The sequence below is a fragment of the Phalacrocorax aristotelis genome, chromosome 31, assembly GCF_949628215.1.
Source record: "Phalacrocorax aristotelis chromosome 31, bGulAri2.1, whole genome shotgun sequence".
NCBI lineage: Eukaryota > Metazoa > Chordata > Aves > Suliformes > Phalacrocoracidae > Phalacrocorax > Phalacrocorax aristotelis.
Genome location: NC_134306.1, coordinates 224,259 through 245,609, shown reverse-complemented (window position 1 = coordinate 245,609; position 21,351 = coordinate 224,259). Strand labels below are relative to the sequence as shown.

Sequence of the window (21,351 nt, the reverse complement as noted above, 5' to 3'; positions counted from 1 at the left end):
TGGAGAGTGTAAAACAAAATGTTCTTTTATTTAAAATAAATATCAGAAATGTAGACAGATATAGAAACCAGCTCCCCAAACCAAGCCAGTCTGTAGTGAGAGGCCACCTCCCTTTGCAGATCAGATTCTGGATCTGCCTTGCAATTGATGTCAGAAAGAAAACTCTTTGCAAAGATATATAAACAGGAGGATTCATTCCATTAAAGCCAAAATACATTTTAAAAGACCACACATTTGAAAGTCCTGGGTGCTCTCCATCCTTGATCAACCCTTCGCTGTTCTGATGTGCTGACTCCATCACCTCATACCAGCTGATCTTTTCTCCCCACCACTGTCTGCTGGTGTCCCACCTCCCCATCCTTGCCATACAGGTGTCATCCCAAAGCTCCAAATGGAGATGGACACGGGAGGGGAGCAGCAGGTTCTCTCGGTGAGATGCTCTGAGCAGCCACAGCAACCAGCTGGCATCACACAGATGTCCCTTTTGTTAAGGTCTGATTGACAGACATCTCAAGGACAGATTCGGAGGGGGGACTTGAATCCTACCCAGTCCAGAAGGGACATCACCTTCCCAGTCACCACCTGGTCCTCTGAGGGTGGGGTTTGGGTCATTTCTTGCAAACGAGCCCCCATCCCCATCTTGAACCAGGGGAAGACCCTCTCCCCATTGAATGAGACTCTGCTATAAACTAAGATGGAAGTGTCATCATCATCTGCGCTGAAAAACGCCACCCGCGCCCCTTCATAGTCCAAGGAGACCCGTATTCTCCTGGGAAGCGGGTTCAGGCGCAGGTTGGCACGGGGGGATGTGAGGGAGTGATAAGCCTCCAGCGCCCAGACCCCCTCCTTGGGGGTAAGGCTCATAGGTCCCTTCCTCTTGATCGATGCTCGGGCCACCCCCAGGGCCCAAACCCCACCCTGCCCCACCTCCACCTCCCAGAAATGTCTCCCTGAGGTGAAGCCTTCGCAGCCCAGCACACAGGGTTCAAAGTCAAATCTCTCTGGGTTGTCCGGGAGGTCCTGCTGAGTCAGATAGCCCCTGGCTTCTTTTCGGTCCTCGGAGAGGTGAAGGTTGGGATGAGCTGTGGCCGGGTCCAGGGTCACATTGGCTGCAGGACAAGGGAAAACCAGAGTACTGGAGGTAGGGCTTGGCCGCAGGACGGGCTGGAGATGTTTGTTTTCCTCCCAGCATCTGGGACCAGCCCCACTCTCCTGTTTCTCCCAGCTCTGGGTGCTTCATGGGGGGGCATGGGCAGGTCTAGGGCTAATGATAGCTTTGGGGTCCCCCAGCAGAGATGCCCCTGGGTGAAAGGAGAAGGGGGAGAGGACAAAGCATAGAGCAGAGATATGGGGTGGGGATGGTAGGAAGTTGATGGGGGGGGGGAAGGAGAAGTGCAAATGCTCTTCTCAGATTTCCCTTTCCTTTGGGTCCCAGAGGGGCATTTGGCTTTATTAGGACCATATCTCAGCCTCTGGATACACCAGAGGCATCAACATCAGGGTGCTGTCCCCCTTCCCTTCCTCTCCCCGGGGGATTTCATTGTGTTTTTTTTTCCATGGGAATCTCTTCCGCAAGCCAAAAACCCAGCCTCTCCCACACACTACCATCGACTTACTTGGCTCTTGCAATTTAAACATCAGGCTGTCTAAAGAAGAAAGAGATTTCACGGTGTCAGATTTATGTGTCAGACAAACCGGCTGCAACTTAGCTTTATCATGCAGGCTGGGGAGGCGAAACAGCTAACGGGAGAGTTGGGAGGGGAAATATTGAGGGTGTGAGGGCTTGGCCGGGTGCAAAGGCTCTGGGCTGACTTGGCCTGGTGCAGGTATTGCTGCTGTGAAGCTACACAACTCTCCCAAAGCCAGGGGAGATTAACCTCCTGGCCAAGCTAAACTCATCTCCAAGAGACACTGCAACAGATTTCTCCCACTGTTGTAGCATCCCTTCCCTGGCTTTGTACCCACGTGAACTTTATTTTTCCCACCAGCTTGGAAGTGATGGGAACAACCACACCAGCAGCTCTGTCTGAATTTGCTTTTCACGTGGCACATGGAAGAGGAGACTCCTCTGCCGAGCTTGTTTTTCCCTCCCCTCCACTTCCCAACTATTTTTGCCACAGGAAAAACTGTCAGTGTCCTTCTCTGGTTAAAAGTTTCAGCTGCATTTCTTTACAACAGTTACTAGGCGGGTTTTGCATTAGCAGCCAGCACACAAGAACCCAGTTTCTCCCAGATATCAGGCACGCGAGGCACCGTGCCCTCTCCTAACCCTGCTCGGTACCTTGGTATTTCCTTAGCATGCCTCTCACGAGGGTGTTTCTCTGAACATAGTCCTCAAGTCTTCTTTCCAGATCAGAAGAAATCTCCACTGGAGGGTTGAACTTCATCATCTCACAACTGCAAAGAGGGCAAAAAAACACCCCATGTGTGGTATATTTGATTGCTCATTGTGTTCTCATTAAATAATCCAGGACAAGCAATGGGATGGGCTGAGGATACTTATCCAGGAGCAAATAAAACCCCCCTTTTCCCTGCCCTGTTTCTTTGCACTTTGTTTCCCCCAGGCAGTCGCTGAATGGACATTTCTGAACACAAAGCAATGTAGTGGGAGGCTGAGCTATCGACTGCATCCGTCTGGTTTGAAACCCCGACCTCAGGATTCACCCAGGTGGCATCCAGACCTCTCCAAGCATCAGGGTGTGGGGAAAGTGAGAAGGAACCATGTTACCTGTTCAAGAGTCTTCTGATGTCCTAAAGGAGGGAAGAGAGAGGAGAGACTGTTGGTGAAGAGGGTGTGAAACAAGTGTTGTGCCTTCTAACAGAAGTTATATATTTTTATGGCAATGCAGTAGCAAAGAAGGACCCTATGCATGTGTTGATCCCACCCGCAGCAATGCTAGAAGACACCAGGGAGCTGCCATGGGGCTGAATTTGGGCTCCCACATCTCAGGCTTTGCTCTCTCCCTCCTTTCCCCACCAGCTCTGATGCTTTGGGCTCTCACCTGCAGGAATTGGCTTGCTGGCTGCTGGAATTTCCCCTCCATCTCCCACATCAAAGTCTCGAGGTGGGAAATCTCCTCTAGGACCTTCGACATTGCTTCCTCCTGGATCCTGCTGATGGCCCTGTCCAGGTCTGCCAGCTGGGTCAGGAGGAGGCGCTCTTGGTCCTTCAAAAACTGGTGCAATCGCTCAAATTCACGCACTATTTTCCTCCCTTCATTTTTGGTTTTCTCCTGCTAAGATCAGAGATGAGGGCAAAAGGGGATGAAAGAGGGGCAGGAAACCTCCCCACGCAGCAGAAGGCATGGCAGGAGCCCTCTCCAACTCTAGCACTTGAAACACTTGCAAAAAATTCCCTCATGGATTATTTTTACATCTTTCCAGTTTCTATTAGTGTCACACCTCTGAGGCTGACACAGTTTGTGGGGCTGCAACAACCCCAGACCTTTGCAGAAGGAATCACAGTAGCCTCCAGTCAAGCTCTGCAAGACGGGCAGGAGACGATGGGGGCTGCACAAAAATCCCACCACGCCCAAGAAAAACAGATTAGTGCTTCAAGGTCAGGTTGGTCTCACCATACTGTGTCCTTGGTGATATTCAGTCAATGCAAGGGTGAACTGAACAGCAAACCATCTTGCTGGGGATTTAGATACTAGCAGGGACTATTCAGGAGGCTTAGCCTGGAAACAGAACCGACAGATTCAACCTCAACTGGACTCTATAAGGGGGAGATTTATAGAGTTTAAGGGGGAAAAATAAACCCCTTCCAGCCCATCTGTCTCTGCCAGGCTGGGTACTGCCTGCCTGCCCCCAGCTCCCTTGCAGAGGAGTTGCAATGTTATCTCCCCGGTGCAGGCTCCAGCTGATGTGAAACCCCAGCAGATAAACACAGGGTTGGCCGGTGCCCAGAGCAAATGGCACAACACTCTGCAAACCAAATATGCAAGAACTGGCCTCAAAATACAGCAAGCAATGCTGGGGCGGGTGGAGAGACCCACAGTCCCCAGGCCTCTCTGCTGGAGGGAGGGCACCTACCAGGTGCGAGCTCTTCCTTACTCTGCTTTTTCTGCTTTCCAGGTATTTTTCTCTCTCCTCCTTTAAAGCCTGTAGACAGCCTTGGATTTCTTCCTGAGGAAAAAGAAAAGGTGCTTTTGGAGGAGCTGAGAACTAGCCTTTTTCTCCACTAAAATTACTTCTGGCCTCGTCTTAGATGGGAGAGGCTTTGCCTAAACGCTGGCTCCTCTGCAAGGAGCAGAGCTGGAGGAGGCGGAAGGTCCAAAAGCAACCTACAATGTTCTGAAGATTTGTGCAAAGAAAATGCAACCTGCAAACACCAACCTTGCCGCAAGCGTGGGGAAAAATTCTGCAGAAGAGCAAAACACTGACGGTAATCAATGGCCTGTGTCCAGGGACACATGTAAGAGCAAGATAAGTGCACAGTGAGATTTCCCTCAAAAACACTCACAGCCTCCAGGAATTGGTGGCTGTGGGATAATTATTTCTGTGTTTAATAACTCTCAGTGGATTTATTTAGTGTGCATTTATAGACGTGCTTTTTGAACCCACAGAAACCCTCAACATCAGCAACACCTTGCAGCAAGGAGTTCCTCCTGTTAACGCTGCACGATGTTGCGCGGTGTTTGCGCAGCTCTGCCAGGCGCTCAACTTTTTGCTGAGAAAGATGATGAGGATGGGTTTGGATCAGCAGGAAAACAGAAAAGGAATAGAGAAGGGGAAGAGTTGGGAAGAATTTGTTTCTCTGTATTTGATACTAAAGAAACAGTGAATAGGGGAACAAATATGCAAAATTGCCCTCAATAACTGATGTAACCATGTTGGTTTTTTTAAAAAAGAATTATTGGCCATTTTTACAGGTTTTGACTATTTATCTTTGCCTGTATTTCAGTACAGTCAAGTCAAGACCAGAGTTCAAAGAGGGAAAAGGCTAACGTATTTTTTATTTCTCCCAGGCTGTTGGCAAAGATGAATAAAATAAAGGGGGCGGGGGGTTTGGGGACCCTGATAGAAACATTGTGGAAAAACAAATGTCCATGCAATAAAATGCAAATAAGTAGCAGGTGGGTAGATGACACCCAAAAATCCCTGTTTGCAGCTGCGCCACGGAGGTGCATGGAGAGGGGATGCACCTGAACGGCTGCGCTTTGCCCCTCGGAAGGGATTTGCTGTAAGGTGGGGAGGTGCAAACACACGCCCGGTCTTTACCTTATATTCCTGAGCAGCTTCTTCGACAGGGACCACGGTGTGGAAGCGGTGAGCCTGGGACCTGTCGCACACCATGCAGATGGGCTGCTCGTCCTCCTTGCAGAAGAGTTTCAGAGCCTCCTGGTGCTGCCTGCACAAATTCTCCCATCCCTCTGCTCCTCCTCTTGCCTGCCGCCTAAGCTGCCTGGCGATTTTGGCAATATTTGCAAGCTCCCTGCTGGGACGGAAATTCTTCTGCAAAGCCATCTGCCTGCACTGCGGGCAGGAGAATTGTGCCTCCAGCCCTTCCCAGCAGCGGGTGATGCACGCCCGGCAGAAGTTGTGGCCGCAGTGGATGGAAACGGGGTCTTGGAAATAACCCAGGCAGATGGAGCAGGAGGCTTCGCTGTGCAGGCTTTCTGCCGGGCTCTGCGTGGCCATGGATCTTCCCAACCTACCTCCGGGATAGGATTAAATGAGCTTCACTTTGCAGGGAGAAGAGGAGGACGTTCCTCCTTCTGGCTTGGCTGTTTTCTCGTTGCAAACAGGGGGAATCAACCCCCAGCCCCAACACCATGAAACGGCAGCATGGGAGGCTCGAGGAGGATGATCACACGCAATGCTTCCTCCTCACCTCCTGCCAGCCTCCGACCAGTTTCGGTTCAGTTGACTTTCTGAGCCAGATGTCAGTTAGCAGATAGGAAGCTGGAGGGCAGGGCTGCTCTTCAGTGGGACCAGGATGGCCTGAAGGAGTGGTTGGACAGAACTCTCGTGAAACTCGGGGTGGGATACCCTCTTGCACCAGGATCAACCATGGAACAGGACTTTGGGGTCTTGGGGGTGACAAATTATCCATGAGTCAGCAATGGGACTATACACCAAAGATATCAACCCCATATGGGGCTGTGTTAGCAAAAGTGGAGAGGGGAGGGATTCCTCCCCTCCATCAGCATGTGTGAGGCCATATCTGAGTGCAGGGACCAGTTTGGGGCTTCCCAGTACACGGCAGACAGCATCAGGCCACCAAAGTGAAGCCCAGGATGGATGGGGAAGAGATTGGGGTTATCCAGCCTGGAGAGGAGAAGGATCAAATCACTGCCTGCAACTGCCCTCCAGACACTACCTGGTGGGACCAGGATGGGAGAGGGAAGAAAGGAGGCAGCAGAGCAGTTTAGGTTAATCTTTGGGGACAGCAGAGCTTGTTTTATTACATTTTTTTTTTTATTTAATATGCTGGATTGGTTGGGTACACGTTCGGTTCACTGACTTGCTAAAGGAAGTTTGAACTCCAGTATGTCTAGGGAAAAAGAAAGAGGAAAATGTGAGAGGCAGAAAGATAAATTGGACTGATTCTGGATTTCTGCAAAAATCCGGAGAGTCAGGAACAAGCTTGGGGGAATGTAGAGAAACTTGAGGAGGGAAAGGAGAAAAGCAGGACTATACATGTGAAATTCACCCACGCGCAGAGGGGCTGCTGCAAAGAAAGCAAATACAGCGACACATTGGGGCATGTCTGCGACAAGGAGCGCGGGAGAGCAGCAGGACACTATCTCCACGTAGTTAATGTGAAATATATGGGACCCAAAGCAACAGGCAACAACAGCAGGAGGCAGGTGACATCAGACTAACACTCGCTGCTCATTTACAACCTCATTATTGGATTTGGATCTTGGAAAAAAATAACAACCAGTCCTCATTCAACAACCAGGATGTATTTCTTTCACATGGTTTCACTCCATTCCTCCCCACAGAGGAGCACAATGATATTTTCCCTTCTGGACCTGCGCATGGTACCTTGAAATTTCTCCATAGCCTGCTTGACAACTGCGGTTTTCTCTGTGAAATCACAGAATTTCTTCTCCAGCTCAGGGGAAATATCAAGTGGCTGTGAGAACATTTCCCTCTCACACCTGGAAGGAAAAGAGGGGATGTATTTACACCTGTTGTAGTTTGTTACCCAGTGTTTTCTCAGCAGTCAGCGGGGAGAACTCGTGGAGGGAAGATGATGGGTTTGCATCATATCGCACATCTTAGCAAATTACACATTGCCCTTGTAGATGTTTATTGGTTTGCTGCAGCTGTGAAAGGATGAGGTGGTTGAGTCAGGGTCCTAATGGCAATTAACATCCCTGAGCAGACCCACCTGGGACCCCACACCCATGGTCCAGGGGCTCTATTTAAGCTCAGTCCTGAAGTATTTAGTTCCTTTGCAAGCTGCTTAGGCAAAGCATCCATGCATGGCTGTGGACCCTGCTGATTCATCCCATGGGCTGCCTTCTTGGCTTGCCCCCAGCCCTACCTCGGGCCCACGAACCCGCCTGATGCTCTGGGCTACCCTCAGCTGCTCTTCCCAGCCTTGCTTGGCTCTCCTTGCTCAGGTATGTGGAATAGGGCTATGCCTGGTGATGTCTCCGCTCCCTGTGCAGTTGCGTGCAGATCCGTAGGGAGCCATCAGCCCTTGCTGCATCCTGACACCTTGTTCCAGGATGATGCTTGTTTTTGTTACCCTGAGCTAGCTCTTCAGCAATGGCTTATGTCTTCCTCAACACGCCCCCACCAGATATTCACTTTGAGAGCGTAGGAACCTGTGCCCTACAGAAATGGAGCCCTGCCCTCCTAGTTCAGCTCATGCAGGTGACTGAGCCATCAGTGCCAGTACATGCCTTAATTTATCATTAACCAAGTAGAGAGGAAGTCCCCTCCTTCCAAATCACAGTGTCCTCAGTCAAGTCCAAGTCTGTATTGCAGAAGGGCCAACCTGTCCCTACATGATTTCTCTCAGTATCCTGCTACAAAGCTGCTCTATTGTGGTGAAATTTTGATGGGAGAAGGCCCACATACCTGCTTAAGGTGGTTTTGATGCCCTAGATGAGAGAGAAAATGAGACTTAGTGACCTGGAATACCTCCCCTTGGAGTACTGGGGTCCTACTGTTGTGAAGTCCCTCTTTTAGCATGTTGGGGTATAAAACCGAGAGCTGGAGACGAAGCTGGTGCTCAACCAGTGCCTTCGCAGCAATTTTGGGAAGGCTGGGGTCTCGCCTTCAGGAGTTCATGGCCTGGCTGCTTGTATATCTTCTCCGTCTCTTCAATCCCCATGACCAGGCTCGTGGTCTCCTCCAAAAAACTGGTAAGGATTTCTTCATGTGTGTTCATTATCTCTGTGTCCAGCTGGGCCAGCCGAAAGGACTCCTGCTCCTCCAGGAATTTGTGTAGCTCCTTGTATTTGACCACAGTCTTCTGCTTTTCAGCTTCTGTCCCCTTCTGCCAAGGGCAATCCGAAGGGGGAGGGAATGGAAAGTAGGGAATGGGACAAGAGCATCAAGAGTCAATGGTGGGTCAAGCATTGGTGGGATCCACTAAAAAAAAATGCATTTGGGGAAGTTACAAACCCGCTCTCCCTTCCCTACACCCCTTGAGCACCACCCACCCATGGGAGAAGAGAGGAAGAGGAGATGTTCCTCCTTTCCCTCCATTCCTCTGCCAAGGAAAACTAATGGGCACCTACAACGTAGTCCTGGACTCTGTCTTCTTTCTCCATGGGAGATTGAAGGGCCTCTTGCTCTGATTTCAGAAGCTGCAGCTGGGCCTGAATTTATTCCTGAGAGGAAAGAAATAAGTCCCTGTTTTTAATGGCATCAGAGGCAGGCTCTTTGCTACTGCAACACCAACGGCGCTTCCTGGTGCGCAGCTGGCTTGAAACTCATTCTGGGTCTTTCCAGCTTCTCTGTTGCAGCGGGAAACTAATTTCAGGTTGGCCTGAGCTGCCTGCAGAGGCATCATTGCTGGAAAGTACCTTGTGAGGGGTGAAGCCAAGAGGGGGGAAAAAAAAGCTCAATGCAAAAGTAGAGCAGGCTCATTCCAGATTGCAAGCAGACCAGCTGAAGAGATATTACATCCAACACCAGCTGGTCCAGAGCAGCGGGAGGCAGATGGATTCGGCACCTGCATCTGCTGCTGGTGTAAGAAAGTTTCGACCTCTGGAGGATAGCAGTTTGCTGTTGAGCAGGGCCATTTAGCTGGGAGAAACAACACCTTCATTTGAAAAGTGTGGTTTGTTGTTTTTTTTTTTTTTCTTAGCTTAGTCTTAGGTCAGCTGGTAGCAATTGATGCAAAGCTTTTAGAGTTTTTAAAAAATAGAAATAAGGAGCTGAAGGTAAAGATTGGAGCGGGGGAAGTCAATTTCTTTGGAAATTCAGTCACATTTGCAATCTCATGGATTTTGACGTAACTCAGCAGAAACAATGGGGAACTCTTGACTGCTCTTGAAATAAGTGTTGGGAAAGTTTTGTGACACCTGTGACTGTTTCAAAGCTACTAAAATCCCCCCCCTTTTTTTCTTAACCAAGGTCAAGGAGATTTCAGGGAGCTGTGGGGTAGGAGAAGGGCTGAGGATCTCTTTCCTCTCTCTCTCTCTTTTTTTTTTTTTTTTTTCCCTACTGATCTTCAGCATAGCTGATCTTGATAAGGGACCCGCATCCTGGAGCAGAGAGCCATTTATGGTTGCTGGATAAACAAACCCTCATGAGGGCTCAGTAAAGCCCTGGCATTGCAAATTGTGAGGTTAAAAGGTTACATGGGGATGGTGGTGGTGAGAAATCATATGCCTCTGTTTCTTACTCTTCCCTAAGCCTTTGCTCGTGGCTGAACCCTGGGGGAGACAACCCCTTGGGCCCCCAGACCGTGGTGCTCCTACGCCCACCTCTTCTGCAGGGTGGGTAATGCCCCCTCAGTAGTTGGTATCAAGAGACAAGGATGGGGGAGTCCACAGGTGGTTTATCCTGCAGCTCAAAGGCTATACAGGTATTTACACCCATCCAAAGCATCGACACGAAGATCTTCTGGCCCTTTGTGTGTCGATGTGCCCCAAAACCCCTCACCTGTACTCCTGGGCAGCCTCGTCCACGGGAGCCACAGAATGGTTAAGGTGCACCTTGGACCTGTCACACACAATGCGGACAAGCCTTTCCTCGTCTTCGCAGACAAGCTTCAGGGTTTCCTGGTGCTCCTTGCACAACTTCTCCCCTCCTTCCATCTCTCTGACCTGTCGCAGGTTCAACATCTTGGCTAATTCAGTGATGTTGGCCAACTCCCAGTTGTGTCGGAGGCTCTGCTGGGGCACGGTCTCCCTGCAGCGGGGGCAGGAGAAGTTGGTGGTCAGCCCTTCCCAGTTCTGAGTGATGCATGCCCAGCAAAAGCTGTGCCCACAGTGGATGGACACTGGGTCTTGGAGAAGTTTCAGGCAGGTGGAGAAAGAGGCTTCATCCTGGAGCCCTTCCACAGACATCTTGGCTGCCAAGTTTCATTTTTGAATAATCAGGCAGGAATGAGATTTCTCTTCCTTATTCTAAACCATTGGTTAAACCGAGGTCCAGCCCCTTTTCAGCAGGGCTTTATTACTTACATTGCTCTGCTGGTGCTGGGAACTAGCGGTTAGTCAGATGGGGAGGAAGAGAATTGGACATGCCCATCCCATTTTTACCCTTTCCCGAAGGGACTGTGATTTTTCAGTGTCCAAAGCCTGTCCTTTGAATCAGTGGAGACCTGTGGATTTGGTGACTCAACAGCAGCTAGAACAGGAGTTTCACACCGTACTAGCTCCTCAGAGAGGTTGTGGGGCAGCTGGGGTGGGAGATGGTCACTGGCTGAAAATGCTTCTGAGCTATCAGGGGTGACAGGACTTGGGAAGGACCTCAGCACTCTTCAGAACAGTGTCTGTAGAGTTGTTTGGGAGGACTCTCACATCTCTTGGGTGACCCTAAGGGTTCAAATGTACAACCTGCCCCAAGGCATGGCCTTCCTGGCTGTCAGAAGAAATTTCTGCCACTCGTGATCCCTGGGATGTCAGCTTTGCCCTTGGGGTAAGGTGGGACATCAGACTAACACCCTGCAGAGACCCCTATGGATCAAAGATGCTCATGTGCCCCCGGAGATTGCTGATGCCTCCAAGACCTTGCAAGGTCCTGGCAGGTTCCTCTGATCCGCTGGGGGATAGGTGAGAGTCTGGACCGATGCTTTTCCTTCCTTTTCCTGCTCTTTAAATGCCCTTACTTTCAAAAATTGTTGTTGTCCCTTCTTTCCAGGATCATTCATTTGCCTTTCCACCCGTTTCCAGTCCAGCTGGTTTTCAGGCACATAAGCAGGAAGAGTCATTGCTAGTCCCTCATCACAGCTGTGATGAAGCAAGAAAGGCTCCGTTAAGTGTTTTCCTTTCAGCTTTACAAGAAACAGGTCAAGAGGGGGCAGCAAAGCCACCAGGGTTTGCCACGCTGGTGGTGGCACAGCACTGTTTTCCCAATTTCTCTCTAACGAGGAAGAGAAAACAGTCCTTGAAATATAGAAAGACACTTCAATACAGTCATTTTATATAAATTTTTATGTGCAAAACTGTTTACTAAGCTTTCTGACCCAAATGCATATATATAAATTGCACAAAGGCAGAGTTCAAACCCTTTCTGTTCCTCTTTACTCCTCCAACCTCTTTCCACCCCACAATTCTGAGAAAGGCAGCTGGAATCCATGGATTTCAACAGCAAAGCCTTAAAATGCATATAATCTTTCCAATTCTGTGAGGTTTTTGGCTCATAAGAGGTTTTGGTGGGAAAATAGCAGATATTACACGAAATTCAGTGGTATCATCTTTTCCTTTCTAGTAAATAAACCAGGAACCAGAGCCAGCTTCTTCAGCCCTGCAGGAATGTCATTGTTGGAAGTTAAGGTAAGGAAAAATTGGAAAAGATGGGAGAAGAGTAGAAGGGATTAAAGCCGTGAAATTGGTGTCCCAGGAGCTGTTGCACAAATTATAGGTTGCACTTTCCTGCTCGTCCCAGGGCGATATTCTTTAGCAAAATCTTGGAGAGTACCCAAATGTTAAAAAAAATCCAGAGGTCTGCCCACGATGATCCCTTCTCAACCTACTGCTCTTGAAAACCCCATGAGAATGAGAATCAAAGCGGACACCCGGACTCATTTGCTCCACTTTATTCTTTACCGTCGATAGATTCCCAAAATGTGGATTCCAAAGTGTGGTTTCCTGGATCAAACTGAAGGCTTGTCTACTAGAGCATGTAACGTCCATCTTTTTGCCCATGTTGTCTCAGGGAGACAGCTGGATGCTGGACTCCCAAACCCAGAAGAAAGGCAGGATTTTCTCTCCGTTGAAAGAAGTTGAAGGAAAAGCAAAAGCCAAGGTCTCATTATCAGCATCAAAGAAAGCCACGTGTCCCTTCTCGTAATCCAGAGAGACCCGGATAGTCCTTGGCCTCCCATTCAGAGGCTGAACCGTTTCAAAGGAGGTGAAAGCTTGAAACCTGTCCCCACAGATACCAACAGCCCAAATCCCCTGGGAAGGGTCGAGGTTAATCCAACCCTTTCTCCACGCCGAGTCTCTGGCCACCCCCACAGCCCAAAATCCCCTGCTGCCCAGCTGCACTTCCCAGTAGTGCCTCCCTGCCGTGAAGCCTTCACAACCCAACACGGAGCAGTAGGTATCAAATCTCTGGGGATTGCTGGGCAAATTCTGGGGCGTTTCATCCCACCTCACGCTCCTCCGGTCCTCGGAGAGGATGAGGTGGGGGTTTGCTGTGTCCGGATCCAGAGTCACGTTTGCTGATGGGAAGGAAAGCACGAGAGAAAAACAGCATGTCAGAGGGAAGGTGATGGATATTTTTCTCTGTTTGCACCCTCCTATGTTTTTTTTTTCCTAGGGATGAAATCTTGGCCTGACCAGAGCTGTTTGGTAAAGGCTTTCTCCATGAAATACGCCATATGGATCTATTTAAAGGCTCTAATGATTTGTACTATTTTTAATTCTGATCAAAGGCGACTAGGAATTCATCTTGCCGACCCGCTAGGAAAGTGCGAATTCCCTGCTTTTGTTGTTCTCACTTTTTCATCCCAGTATACTTCCAATCTCCTGAGACTTACCCCATTGCACATCCAGTTCAACTGGGAGACTCTCTGGAAGGAGAGAAAAGTGCCATTAGTTTGTTTATGGAGGAGAGGGAGTGTATTAGAAATGGGTAAATACGAGGAGGTGCGCTTTTCCCCTTGCAAAACAAGCAAAATCACCAGGTGAACAAGTCCAGCTCATGGAGAGATGGACCTTCAAATCCAATATGACCAGCTTTATAAGGATTATTTTTTAATTCAGAGCTAACTGCAACAATTACTAATTGGAGATCAGAGGACGGAACGGGACAGTTATCTGAATACGCAGAACAGTCTCAAAATAGCTCATTCAGGGCTTATCTAAGGACACACCACCATCCATTTGCAATACGTTGACTTTTCACACTGACTCCCTCGCGGATGGCTAGATGTTACCTACAGCCTGTTTGGGATAAATAGGACTGGAATCAAGAATTTGATTCATTTCCTTTGTGTAGCTGAAGGGAGGGCGCTTGCTTTAGTCCTTCACATCACTCTGGCCTTCAGACTTGTGTGCAAATATGCCTGGGAACAGAGTTACCCTCCCTTTTCCAGCCCCAGCCCTAGATAGGAGGGTTATTGAGTAACTCATCGTTAGCATTCCTAAGCCGGGGCTTTATGCTGGTAATTGGCTAGTGTCCACTCCTTCCCAGCTGCAGAAGCGTGTTTAGATTGTCCCCTTCCTTTGTACCTTTGAATTTCCTCAGGGCTTCCTTCAGAACAATGTTTTTCTGAGATAAATCCTTGAGTCTCTTTTCCACTCTGGGAAACTTCTCTGTCAGTTGCTGGAAAGTCCTTGCTTCACACCTGGAAGGAGAAGACTTTTGTATTTCTTCCTTGCTGAGCGAGCTACGTAGAAACCCTGCTTAGAAAAGCTGCAGGGTGAGCTTGTTTTTCCCCAGGGATCAGGTTGAGCCAAATGAGACATTGCTGGGCATATCAGTGGTGCCAATGTCCCTGTGGAGGACGCACACTTGCTCTGGACCTCCTCGATGGTGGATATTGGCTTCCTCCAGCTGAATGGAGATGGTGGGATGTGATCTCACCCCAGTGCCATCTTCTCCCTAGTTTCTTCTTCACCCTGAGCACTGGGGACCCTGGTAGAGAGGACAACCCCTCCTGCTCCCCCACTCCTGTCCACTTTGTGACACTGTGCCAGGAACAACCGTCCCCTCTGGAAAGGGAGAGCCACGTACCTGGTCAAGGCACTCCTGGCATCCTAAAGGAGAGAGAAGATGGGAATTAAACTTTAAGCGATCTTCAGGCCTGTTTATACATCTTATCTCCCTCAGATGTTGTTTGCAAGCACGCTTTGTTTGGTTTGGGTTTTCTTGTGCCAGCACAGAGCAGGATCAGGACCTCTGGTACTCATACAGTGGCCCATTTGTTCCCCGGCTAGAAGAAATGCTCAAATACAGCTGGTGGAATGTCATGTCCACTTCCAAACACTGCTTCTGCTTATGTCCTGCCTGATGTGGCCTCTTGGGGAGGGAAAGGGTGGCCCTACGCTGGGCAGCCTCACCCTGGAATTAAGCTGGGATTCATTTATTAGCTCTTGCCAAAGTTCTGCAAGACGTGCATCAACCTCTCTTGCTTTGCCTGGGGTTGGGAGGGAAGCAGCTGGTGGACACTTCCAAGATGCTGAAAGACTAATTCTGGGGTCCTCCTCCTCGTGGTTTGGGTATGACATAGTATAGCTCATTAACGTTGACATACAGCGTACAATAGGGCTTTTTCGTGAAATGAACATCTCTGTAAACTACGCAAAGAGAGTGGGGAGAGGGGGAAGAGGCCACCACCTCAACGGCACATTCAGAGCACTGCAAGCTCCACTGCCCAACTCCTTGCTCTCACCTGCAGGGATTTATTCTCTGGTTGTGGACTCATCCCTTCCAGCTCCCAGATGAGGTTGCCCAGGTGGGATATCTCTGCAGAGATCTTCTTATCATTCTCGGTCTGGGTCTGCACTATCTGCTTCTCCACATCCTCCAGCCACATCAGGAGGAGACGTTCCTGCTCATCCTGGAACTGGTGCAGCTGCTGAAACACCAACATGATCTTCCACCTCTCGGCTCTTGTCTGCTCCTGCAAGGAACAGACGGGGAAGGATGAGAACAGAAGAAACCTGAGACCTACGAAACCTGGTTAAATAAAACAGGAGCAAGGACTGGTCTTTGGCCCTGAGGCCAGTCTGAGTCCGTAGCATGGCTCTGGGTCCCCTTTGAGCTTTTTGTGATGTGATACCCTGTGGAGCCATAAAATACTTCTGGCCTTTTTGGGGGGTTGTTTTTATTTTTCAGCTTAAGAAAGATGAGGGCAGCGTTGCTTCATGTTTTTCCCACAGCCTGGAGGCGACCAGGCGTTGCATGTGGGCATCTGTGAGTGTTTGATGGGACAAACCCTGCTGGGATAGTGCTTGAGGACACGGGGGTGAGAAGGGGATTCAGTGGCGAGATCCTGCAGGAGGGCGTTGGAAACGGTCCCTGGCAATTCCCCAGAACTCCCAGGCGTTGGCATTGAGGGCAGTAGCTGGATGGTACAGGGCCGAACCTGGACCAGGGACTGTGGCACGAGCAACCAGCAGCACATTTGTGCTGTTTTCCTTCCATCCCCGCTTTATTTAGCAGGAAGGTCATTGCCTGTCTCTGATCACCTTCACCCCCACAGCCTTCCCCGTTCTCATGAAGCTGCAAGAAAACATCTGTCATGCTTTCTGCTTCTGCTTTTGAGGAAATCACCATTTCTCACTTCCTTAGAGCTACAGATCCATTCCCCAACCTGCGGTACCCCAAAACAGGGCTGCGAGGTGGTGGAAACACCTGGCGTGTTGCTCTCTCCGAAGGACACGTGTCTCCTTCTGGATGCTCAGGTGCCCCAAGCTGTCACGAGAGCCACCACCCTCACCGGGTCCCAGACAGCTACGCAGCAGTAGAAAAGCAGAAAAGCCCCACCAGGGTCTGAGCTGAACACAAACACCCCCACGGACCTCCTGTTTGGTGCGTGGCTGACCCAGCTCCAGGGCTGGATGGTAGAAAGCAGCTCCTGGGTTGCAGCAGGCTGCGGCGAAGATGGAGAGGTCTGAAGCACCATCCCTCTACAGCACCATCATGCAAATCTTGCCCAGGAAGACCCACATGCCCATCAACTCTGTCCGAAACGTGGCTTGGCTAAGCAGCAAGCACCTCCCTTCAACCATTCGGAAACCACCTTGCTCTCCACTAGCATTTCGTGGCTGCCAATTTCCCCTCGAGAAACATCTGCGTTTCATTCACGGGCACTTTGCTAAGACGGAGCGAGTGCAAGAGAGATGGGCCCAGCTGGGTGGAGCAGCTGGGGGCGTTTTCCTCCTCGCTGTAAATTTAGGTGCCAACCCAACATCTTTTAACCTGCGGGTCAGACCTGCAGAAGACCCCCCCCCATGCATGCAGCAGCAGCGAGTACATACCAGATGCTTCTGGCTTCTCTTCTCCTCAGCCAGTTTTAATGCTTGGAGCCTTTCTCTTTCATCCTTGAGGCTCTTCAGTTTGCTTTGGATTTGCTCCTGGGCATAAAAAAATATATATATATATTAATTTGCAAGTTGTTGTGGATGGGGGTACACAGCTTCAATGTTGCTCTAGCTAATTGCCGGTGTGTTCGAGCATGAGACCACCAGAACTTGGAAATATTTAAATATTCTTTATTCTGTTGCTCCTCTTCACCCCAGACCTTTTCTATGAAGCATCTTGCAAATGAAGAGTCAAATAAAGGTAATATTTAATATTGCAGCCTCATTTACACCCCTATTCTGGTCTTTTCCGGCTCCTTCTCCCAGTGTATTTGTGGCCAGTTATTTTCTGCAGACCCTGTAATCTGTTCTCCTTGTTTGGCTCATTTTATTCCCTCCTGAGCACAGCATCCATTTTTTTTTTTTACCCTTAATCAGGTCCCCCAAATTACTGCAACTTCCCATCATCTGCAGAATCAGCGTTTCTGCCCGAATTTGTCACCTTCAGCTCCTTCTGCAGTCCAAGGAATAATATGAATAACGTTGCCAGAGTTTGTTTTTAGGAGAGGATGAATTGCACCTTAGGAATACCTGGGTTTTTTAACATCTACTCCTAAAAGGCGTTCCCGTGGCAAATGCCGATGGACGTTTGCAGTGCACGCGTCCCACCCTGACCCCTTTTATTTTTCATCAGCTGATTTTTCTCTCTCCTGCCCCTCACTTCTTCCCTCCCCCCTCCTCGCCTTGTTTCATGCTCACAGTGTGACTAACGTCACCTTTCACCTCCCTATTCCCAGTCATTTCTTCCCCTGTGGGCAGGATGAAATGTCACCGAGCTTCCTCCGCACAAGCACCAACTCCTCCTCCTCCTCCTCCTCCTGACCCTGTCCTCCCTCAAGGGAATGAAAAATGCCTCCCAGCACCATTGTTCTTATCCTGAGATAGTTGCCTAGAAAGAAATTCCTTCAGGGAGAGATTTATAGCGGAAAGCACAACTCATCTGGGATTTCCCAGGCAATTCTTGCACAAAAATTAGCAGCAAGAGCCCTGCCCGTGCACATGTGAGTGAAGGTGGGCTCCAGCGCTGCTAATTTGGGTATTTTCTATGAGCTACCAGCCTCCGCTTCCTTTGTGGTCTCCTGAGAGGGTGACAGCAAATAAAGCGGTGGCTTTTTGTAAAGGGATCCGACCTGACAAGGTCACCCTAAGAAGCTGAAATTGAAATCCCGCTTTGGAGGTCCTGGTGAAAATTAGGTTTGAATCAATTCATGCCATCTGGGGGCGACCCTAAGAGTGGGTTTTGCTGGCGGGCTGGGGTCTGACCCAGCACCCTGAAGTCTCCGCTTGCCCCTGCACACCCCCAAGCCGAGCTGTGCCCCTCACCACGCATCTGGGCACTTGCAGACTGGGGTGGCTGCATCACATCCAGGCAGCAACACAAGGCAACCCCAGCTAGATGAGCTACCAGCTCCACCCAACCTGCTACATCCCAAATCTTGGGGAAATCCTACGCGACATCCTTCCCCATATCCTTGGGAAGGTGGAGAAGCTGCTGGTTAATGGACCTCAGACCCTGATGGGCAAAAAAAAAAAGAATCCAACCCCAAAATATTGGAGCAAAGCACTGAGCTGTGATCTCTTACTTTGCACTCCTGGGCAGCTTCTTCGATGGGGGCGACGGTGTGAGCGCGGTGGGCCTGGGAGCGGTCGCACACCACGCAGATGGCCGTCCGGTCCTCCTGGCAGAAGAGCTTGAGCGGTTCCTGATGCTTTGGGCACAGGCTGCCCGCTCCGGCCGCGTACCCTGCTCTCGAGCTCAGCTTCTTGGCGATCTCCGCCAGGTTCCTCAGCTCACGGTTTGGTCTAAATTTTCTTTTCTGGGCAATTCCTCGGCATTGGGGGCAGGTGAACCTCCGGTCCGATTTTCCCGAGCATCGTGTGATGCAGTCGCGGCAGAAGCTGTGCCCGCAGTTGATGGACACTGGGTCGCTGAAATAATCCAGACAGATGGAGCAAGATGCTTCTTTCTGCAGACTCTCCAGCGGGTCGCACTCAGCCATGGCTGAAGAAGAGTGACACGATTACCTTCACTTCATTGAATATCTTTTTTTTCTTTCAGCAGCAGCTGGGAGTTTCCTTCTCGATTAGCCTTTGCTATCTGAACTGGGAGGTCTTGTTTGAAAAGTGCAGCCTCATAAGGGATGTAGAAGGAAGGAGGGGCGGAGAAAGGGGAATTTCAGGCTCTTTTCTGCGCGAAACAGTTTTGCAACACCCCTCTGAAACCTGAGTCACTCCAAAAGGCGTTTCAAGGTCTTCAAAAGTTTGCTGTTAAAGACAGAAGAGGGGAAAGAAGTTCCTTGCCCTGACTTGTGACCTCCGAGTCCCAGATAATGGGTTGACAGCGGGGAGCATTTGGCACAAAGAACAGCTCATGGATGCCACCGCTCTCTCCTTCCCCCTCACCCATCATCTCTGTGCAGCCGAAACACAAAATTCTGGGGTGAAGAAACCCCTTTCTTCCCTCTTTTTCCCAGGTGTTTTTGAGCCCAGCTGGAGGAAGAGCCATGGTGTTGATCGGCGATACCCGAGCTCAGCGCTGCTGCTGGATACTCCGAATTGCAGAGCTCAGCATCCTCACCTCTCATTTAGGAGGTGATCCAACCCACAGGAGGGCAGGATGCTCCAACGTAACCGCCGGGACCAGGAATAAACCCGGTCTGAGGGATCTCCAGGTCAAACCCTGCCCAAGTTGAATCAGCTTGGGGTATATTTTAATTTTCAGCTGGGGCCGATCAGCCAAATCAAGTTACAGCCGTGCGATACATTTGTGCACCATCATGTACCTCTCTCCTTCCTCTGTACGTGCTCAAGCCAAAGAATCGCGGGTTTAATTGCAAATGAGTAATCTAAGCTTTGCTTTCTTTTTTGGCCACCTCTGCAGCTGCAGCTCTGGCCGCGCGAGACGCCTGCAGCTCCCAAGCTGCAAGAAGTGAGTCGATGGAGGAAATGAATCATGCAGCACCGAGGAGAAAAAACGAGAGAAGTGCTTCAGATGTCCTTGGTGAGATAAGTCAGGGCATGCTTGGGGGGGTCACCACGGTCGTTCCCTGCTCTGGAGCCAGGCACCAGGGTTGAGCCTGTCCTGAAGGGGTTTTGGTTGAGATGCTGTTATAGACATCTCTGTGCTCTCCTCCAGCAATGGGCAGTTTTCCACCCGGGGGGAAGGTTTTTCCCATGCCAAAAATATTCCCGCCTGCATGTTTGGGCATGGGATCTGCATTCCCGTAGCAGATAAATGTTCATCCACGTGCTGTTGCCCACCGGTGCGAGCGCTGAGCCCAACCTTCAGCATCCTCCCTTGTGTCTCTGACCTGCGAATCGAACAACCCCACCTCCTTCAGCCAAAGCTTTGGCGAAATATTAATTAACACCAGGCTCACGACGAGCTTATGCGCAGCCCAACCCTCGGCAAACCCACCCAGCTGGACGCCGGGTTTTGATTGAATTATCAGCAAACCCACGGGTCCCCCTTGTTTGCTCTAGAAGAGTTTGAAAATCCTGGTCCATCCAGACTGAAAATCTCAATTTTTCTCCTCCCCGCAAGGGAAGGAACTCAGTGTACCACAAAGCCACATCGGTTATTTTTTAGGTGATGAACAGCTTAGCTATTTTTTTTTCCAGTACATTGCAGGAAATGAAGCTACGCTGACCAGTCTCTAAATTCACTATCTGCCTCCTTCCCCCTTTTTAAGATGAGCAAACTTGACCTCTTTCTCCAGCGACTTCCCCACTGTCCCCCACCACTTCTGACGTCGCCTCGGCCACCTCTCTGACCCCGTGCCTTGTTGCCATGAACTCACAATGATTGGAAAACCTCTAATTCAGCTGAGAGGATGCTGAGCTCCTTTTTTATCTCTGCTGCAGATGCAATTTTGGCACCCCGGTGTGGTACCTGTGGTTATTATACACGGTACTGATCAGTACCAATGGATGAGTTAACTCTAAGGTCACAGCAAGCCTTTTCATGAAGGCTAAAATAAAATAAAATGTTCTTTCCCATTCCACACAGGCACGGTAACAATTTGGCCTCGTTTCAAGCTTTTTGGGGTCTCTGCAGAACGGCGGGTTTTTATATCATCTGTGTAGCTGCTACGATGCTGCAGCTCTGGCTTTCCTCGGGCATTGCCTTTGCACATCAGGGTGAGCTCTTCTGCCTTAGGACTTCTCTAAATTACAAGTTAAATATATATACAAACACACCTCCAAAAACCAGAAGGGAAGATGAAGAAAAAAAAAAAATTTAAAAAAAGGACAAATAAAACCAAGGAAGCGAATGTAGAGAAAAAAATGACAGTGAGGGGAATTCACGTTGCATTCCTCCTTTCTGCTTCAAAAGGGGAATAAAGTGGCTGTGATGGGGCCCTGATTCCCTGCGTGACACAGACTGGGCTTGGAAATCTTAAATAAAGGGAAAATGATGGAAGAAGGGCTGCGATTAAAAAATAAAGGGGAAAATTATGGAAGAAGGGCTGTGATTAAAACTTAAATAAAGGGAAAATGATGGAAGAAAGGCTGCAATTCTCATCACTGGCTCCAGAACTTTTCCTTCCACAAAATCCAACCCTTTGCTTTTAATAAGAACATGAAGAGTTAGGTCTCAGCCGCTTTCAAGAGTGGGTCGGGGGTGGGGGGGGAGGGATGTAGTTTTGTGCCCCATGGAGGAGGGGGGGAAAAA

The 21,351-nt window shown here is 49.7% G+C and overlaps 2 protein-coding genes and 1 long non-coding RNA gene across 6 annotated transcripts; 1 reads left to right on the top strand and 2 right to left on the bottom strand.

The window, feature by feature from the left end:
• Nucleotides 1-5,643, bottom strand: LOC142049076 (E3 ubiquitin-protein ligase TRIM39-like). 4 transcript variants are annotated; one of them, XM_075076510.1, is made up of 7 exons: nucleotides 5,224-5,643; nucleotides 4,036-4,128; nucleotides 3,003-3,236; nucleotides 2,729-2,751; nucleotides 2,282-2,397; nucleotides 1,617-1,646; nucleotides 1-1,109 (listed from the first exon to the last, which is right to left on the bottom strand). In XM_075076510.1, the coding sequence occupies exons 1-7, from the start codon at nucleotides 5,641-5,643 to the stop codon at nucleotides 511-513; spliced, it is 1,515 nt and encodes a 504-aa protein (XP_074932611.1). In that variant the 3' UTR covers nucleotides 1-510. The 4 variants fall into 4 exon arrangements, with proteins under 4 accessions (XP_074932611.1, XP_074932612.1, XP_074932613.1 ...); XM_075076511.1 differs by having other exon boundaries at nucleotides 3,003-3,233; XM_075076512.1 differs by having other exon boundaries at nucleotides 4,057-4,128.
• LOC142049107 (uncharacterized) lies at nucleotides 3,908-21,239 on the top strand. Its single transcript, XR_012657617.1, has 6 exons — nucleotides 3,908-4,038; nucleotides 4,211-4,387; nucleotides 5,253-8,330; nucleotides 11,854-11,918; nucleotides 19,558-19,677; nucleotides 20,298-21,239. It is a non-coding gene; the product is annotated as an uncharacterized LOC142049107 (long non-coding RNA).
• LOC142049080 (E3 ubiquitin-protein ligase TRIM7-like) lies at nucleotides 12,166-19,473 on the bottom strand. Its single transcript, XM_075076523.1, has 7 exons — nucleotides 18,260-19,473; nucleotides 16,575-16,670; nucleotides 14,984-15,214; nucleotides 14,326-14,348; nucleotides 13,821-13,936; nucleotides 13,127-13,159; nucleotides 12,166-12,808 (listed from the first exon to the last, which is right to left on the bottom strand). The coding sequence occupies exons 1-7, from the start codon at nucleotides 18,674-18,676 to the stop codon at nucleotides 12,297-12,299; spliced, it is 1,428 nt and encodes a 475-aa protein (XP_074932624.1). The 5' UTR covers nucleotides 18,677-19,473; the 3' UTR covers nucleotides 12,166-12,296.
• Nucleotides 21,240-21,351: the final 112 nt, after the last annotated feature.

What these genes read in the sequence shown, in the direction of transcription:
- LOC142049080 (XM_075076523.1), bottom strand. Translation starts at nt 18,676, where the DNA reads ATGGCTGAGTGCGACCCGCTGGAGAGTCTGCAGAAAGAAGCATCTTGC. An exon ending in AGAGAAGCCAGAAGCATCTG is followed by an intron (nt 15,215 to 16,574) that starts GTATGTACTCGC and finishes TGTTCCTTGCAG; the next exon opens with GAGCAGACAAGAGCCGAGAG. An exon ending in GCCAGGAGTGCCTTGACCAG is followed by an intron (nt 13,937 to 14,325) that starts GTACGTGGCTCT and finishes TTCTCCTTCCAG; the next exon opens with GTGTGAAGCAAGGACTTTCC.
- LOC142049076 (XM_075076510.1), bottom strand. Translation starts at nt 5,643, where the DNA reads ATGGCCACGCAGAGCCCGGCAGAAAGCCTGCACAGCGAAGCCTCCTGC. An exon ending in AAGCTGCTCAGGAATATAAG is followed by an intron (nt 4,129 to 5,223) that starts GTAAAGACCGGG and finishes CTTTTTCCTCAG; the next exon opens with GAAGAAATCCAAGGCTGTCT. An exon ending in GTTTAAATTGCAAGAGCCAA is followed by an intron (nt 1,110 to 1,616) that starts GTAAGTCGATGG and finishes CTTGTCCTGCAG; the next exon opens with CCAATGTGACCCTGGACCCG.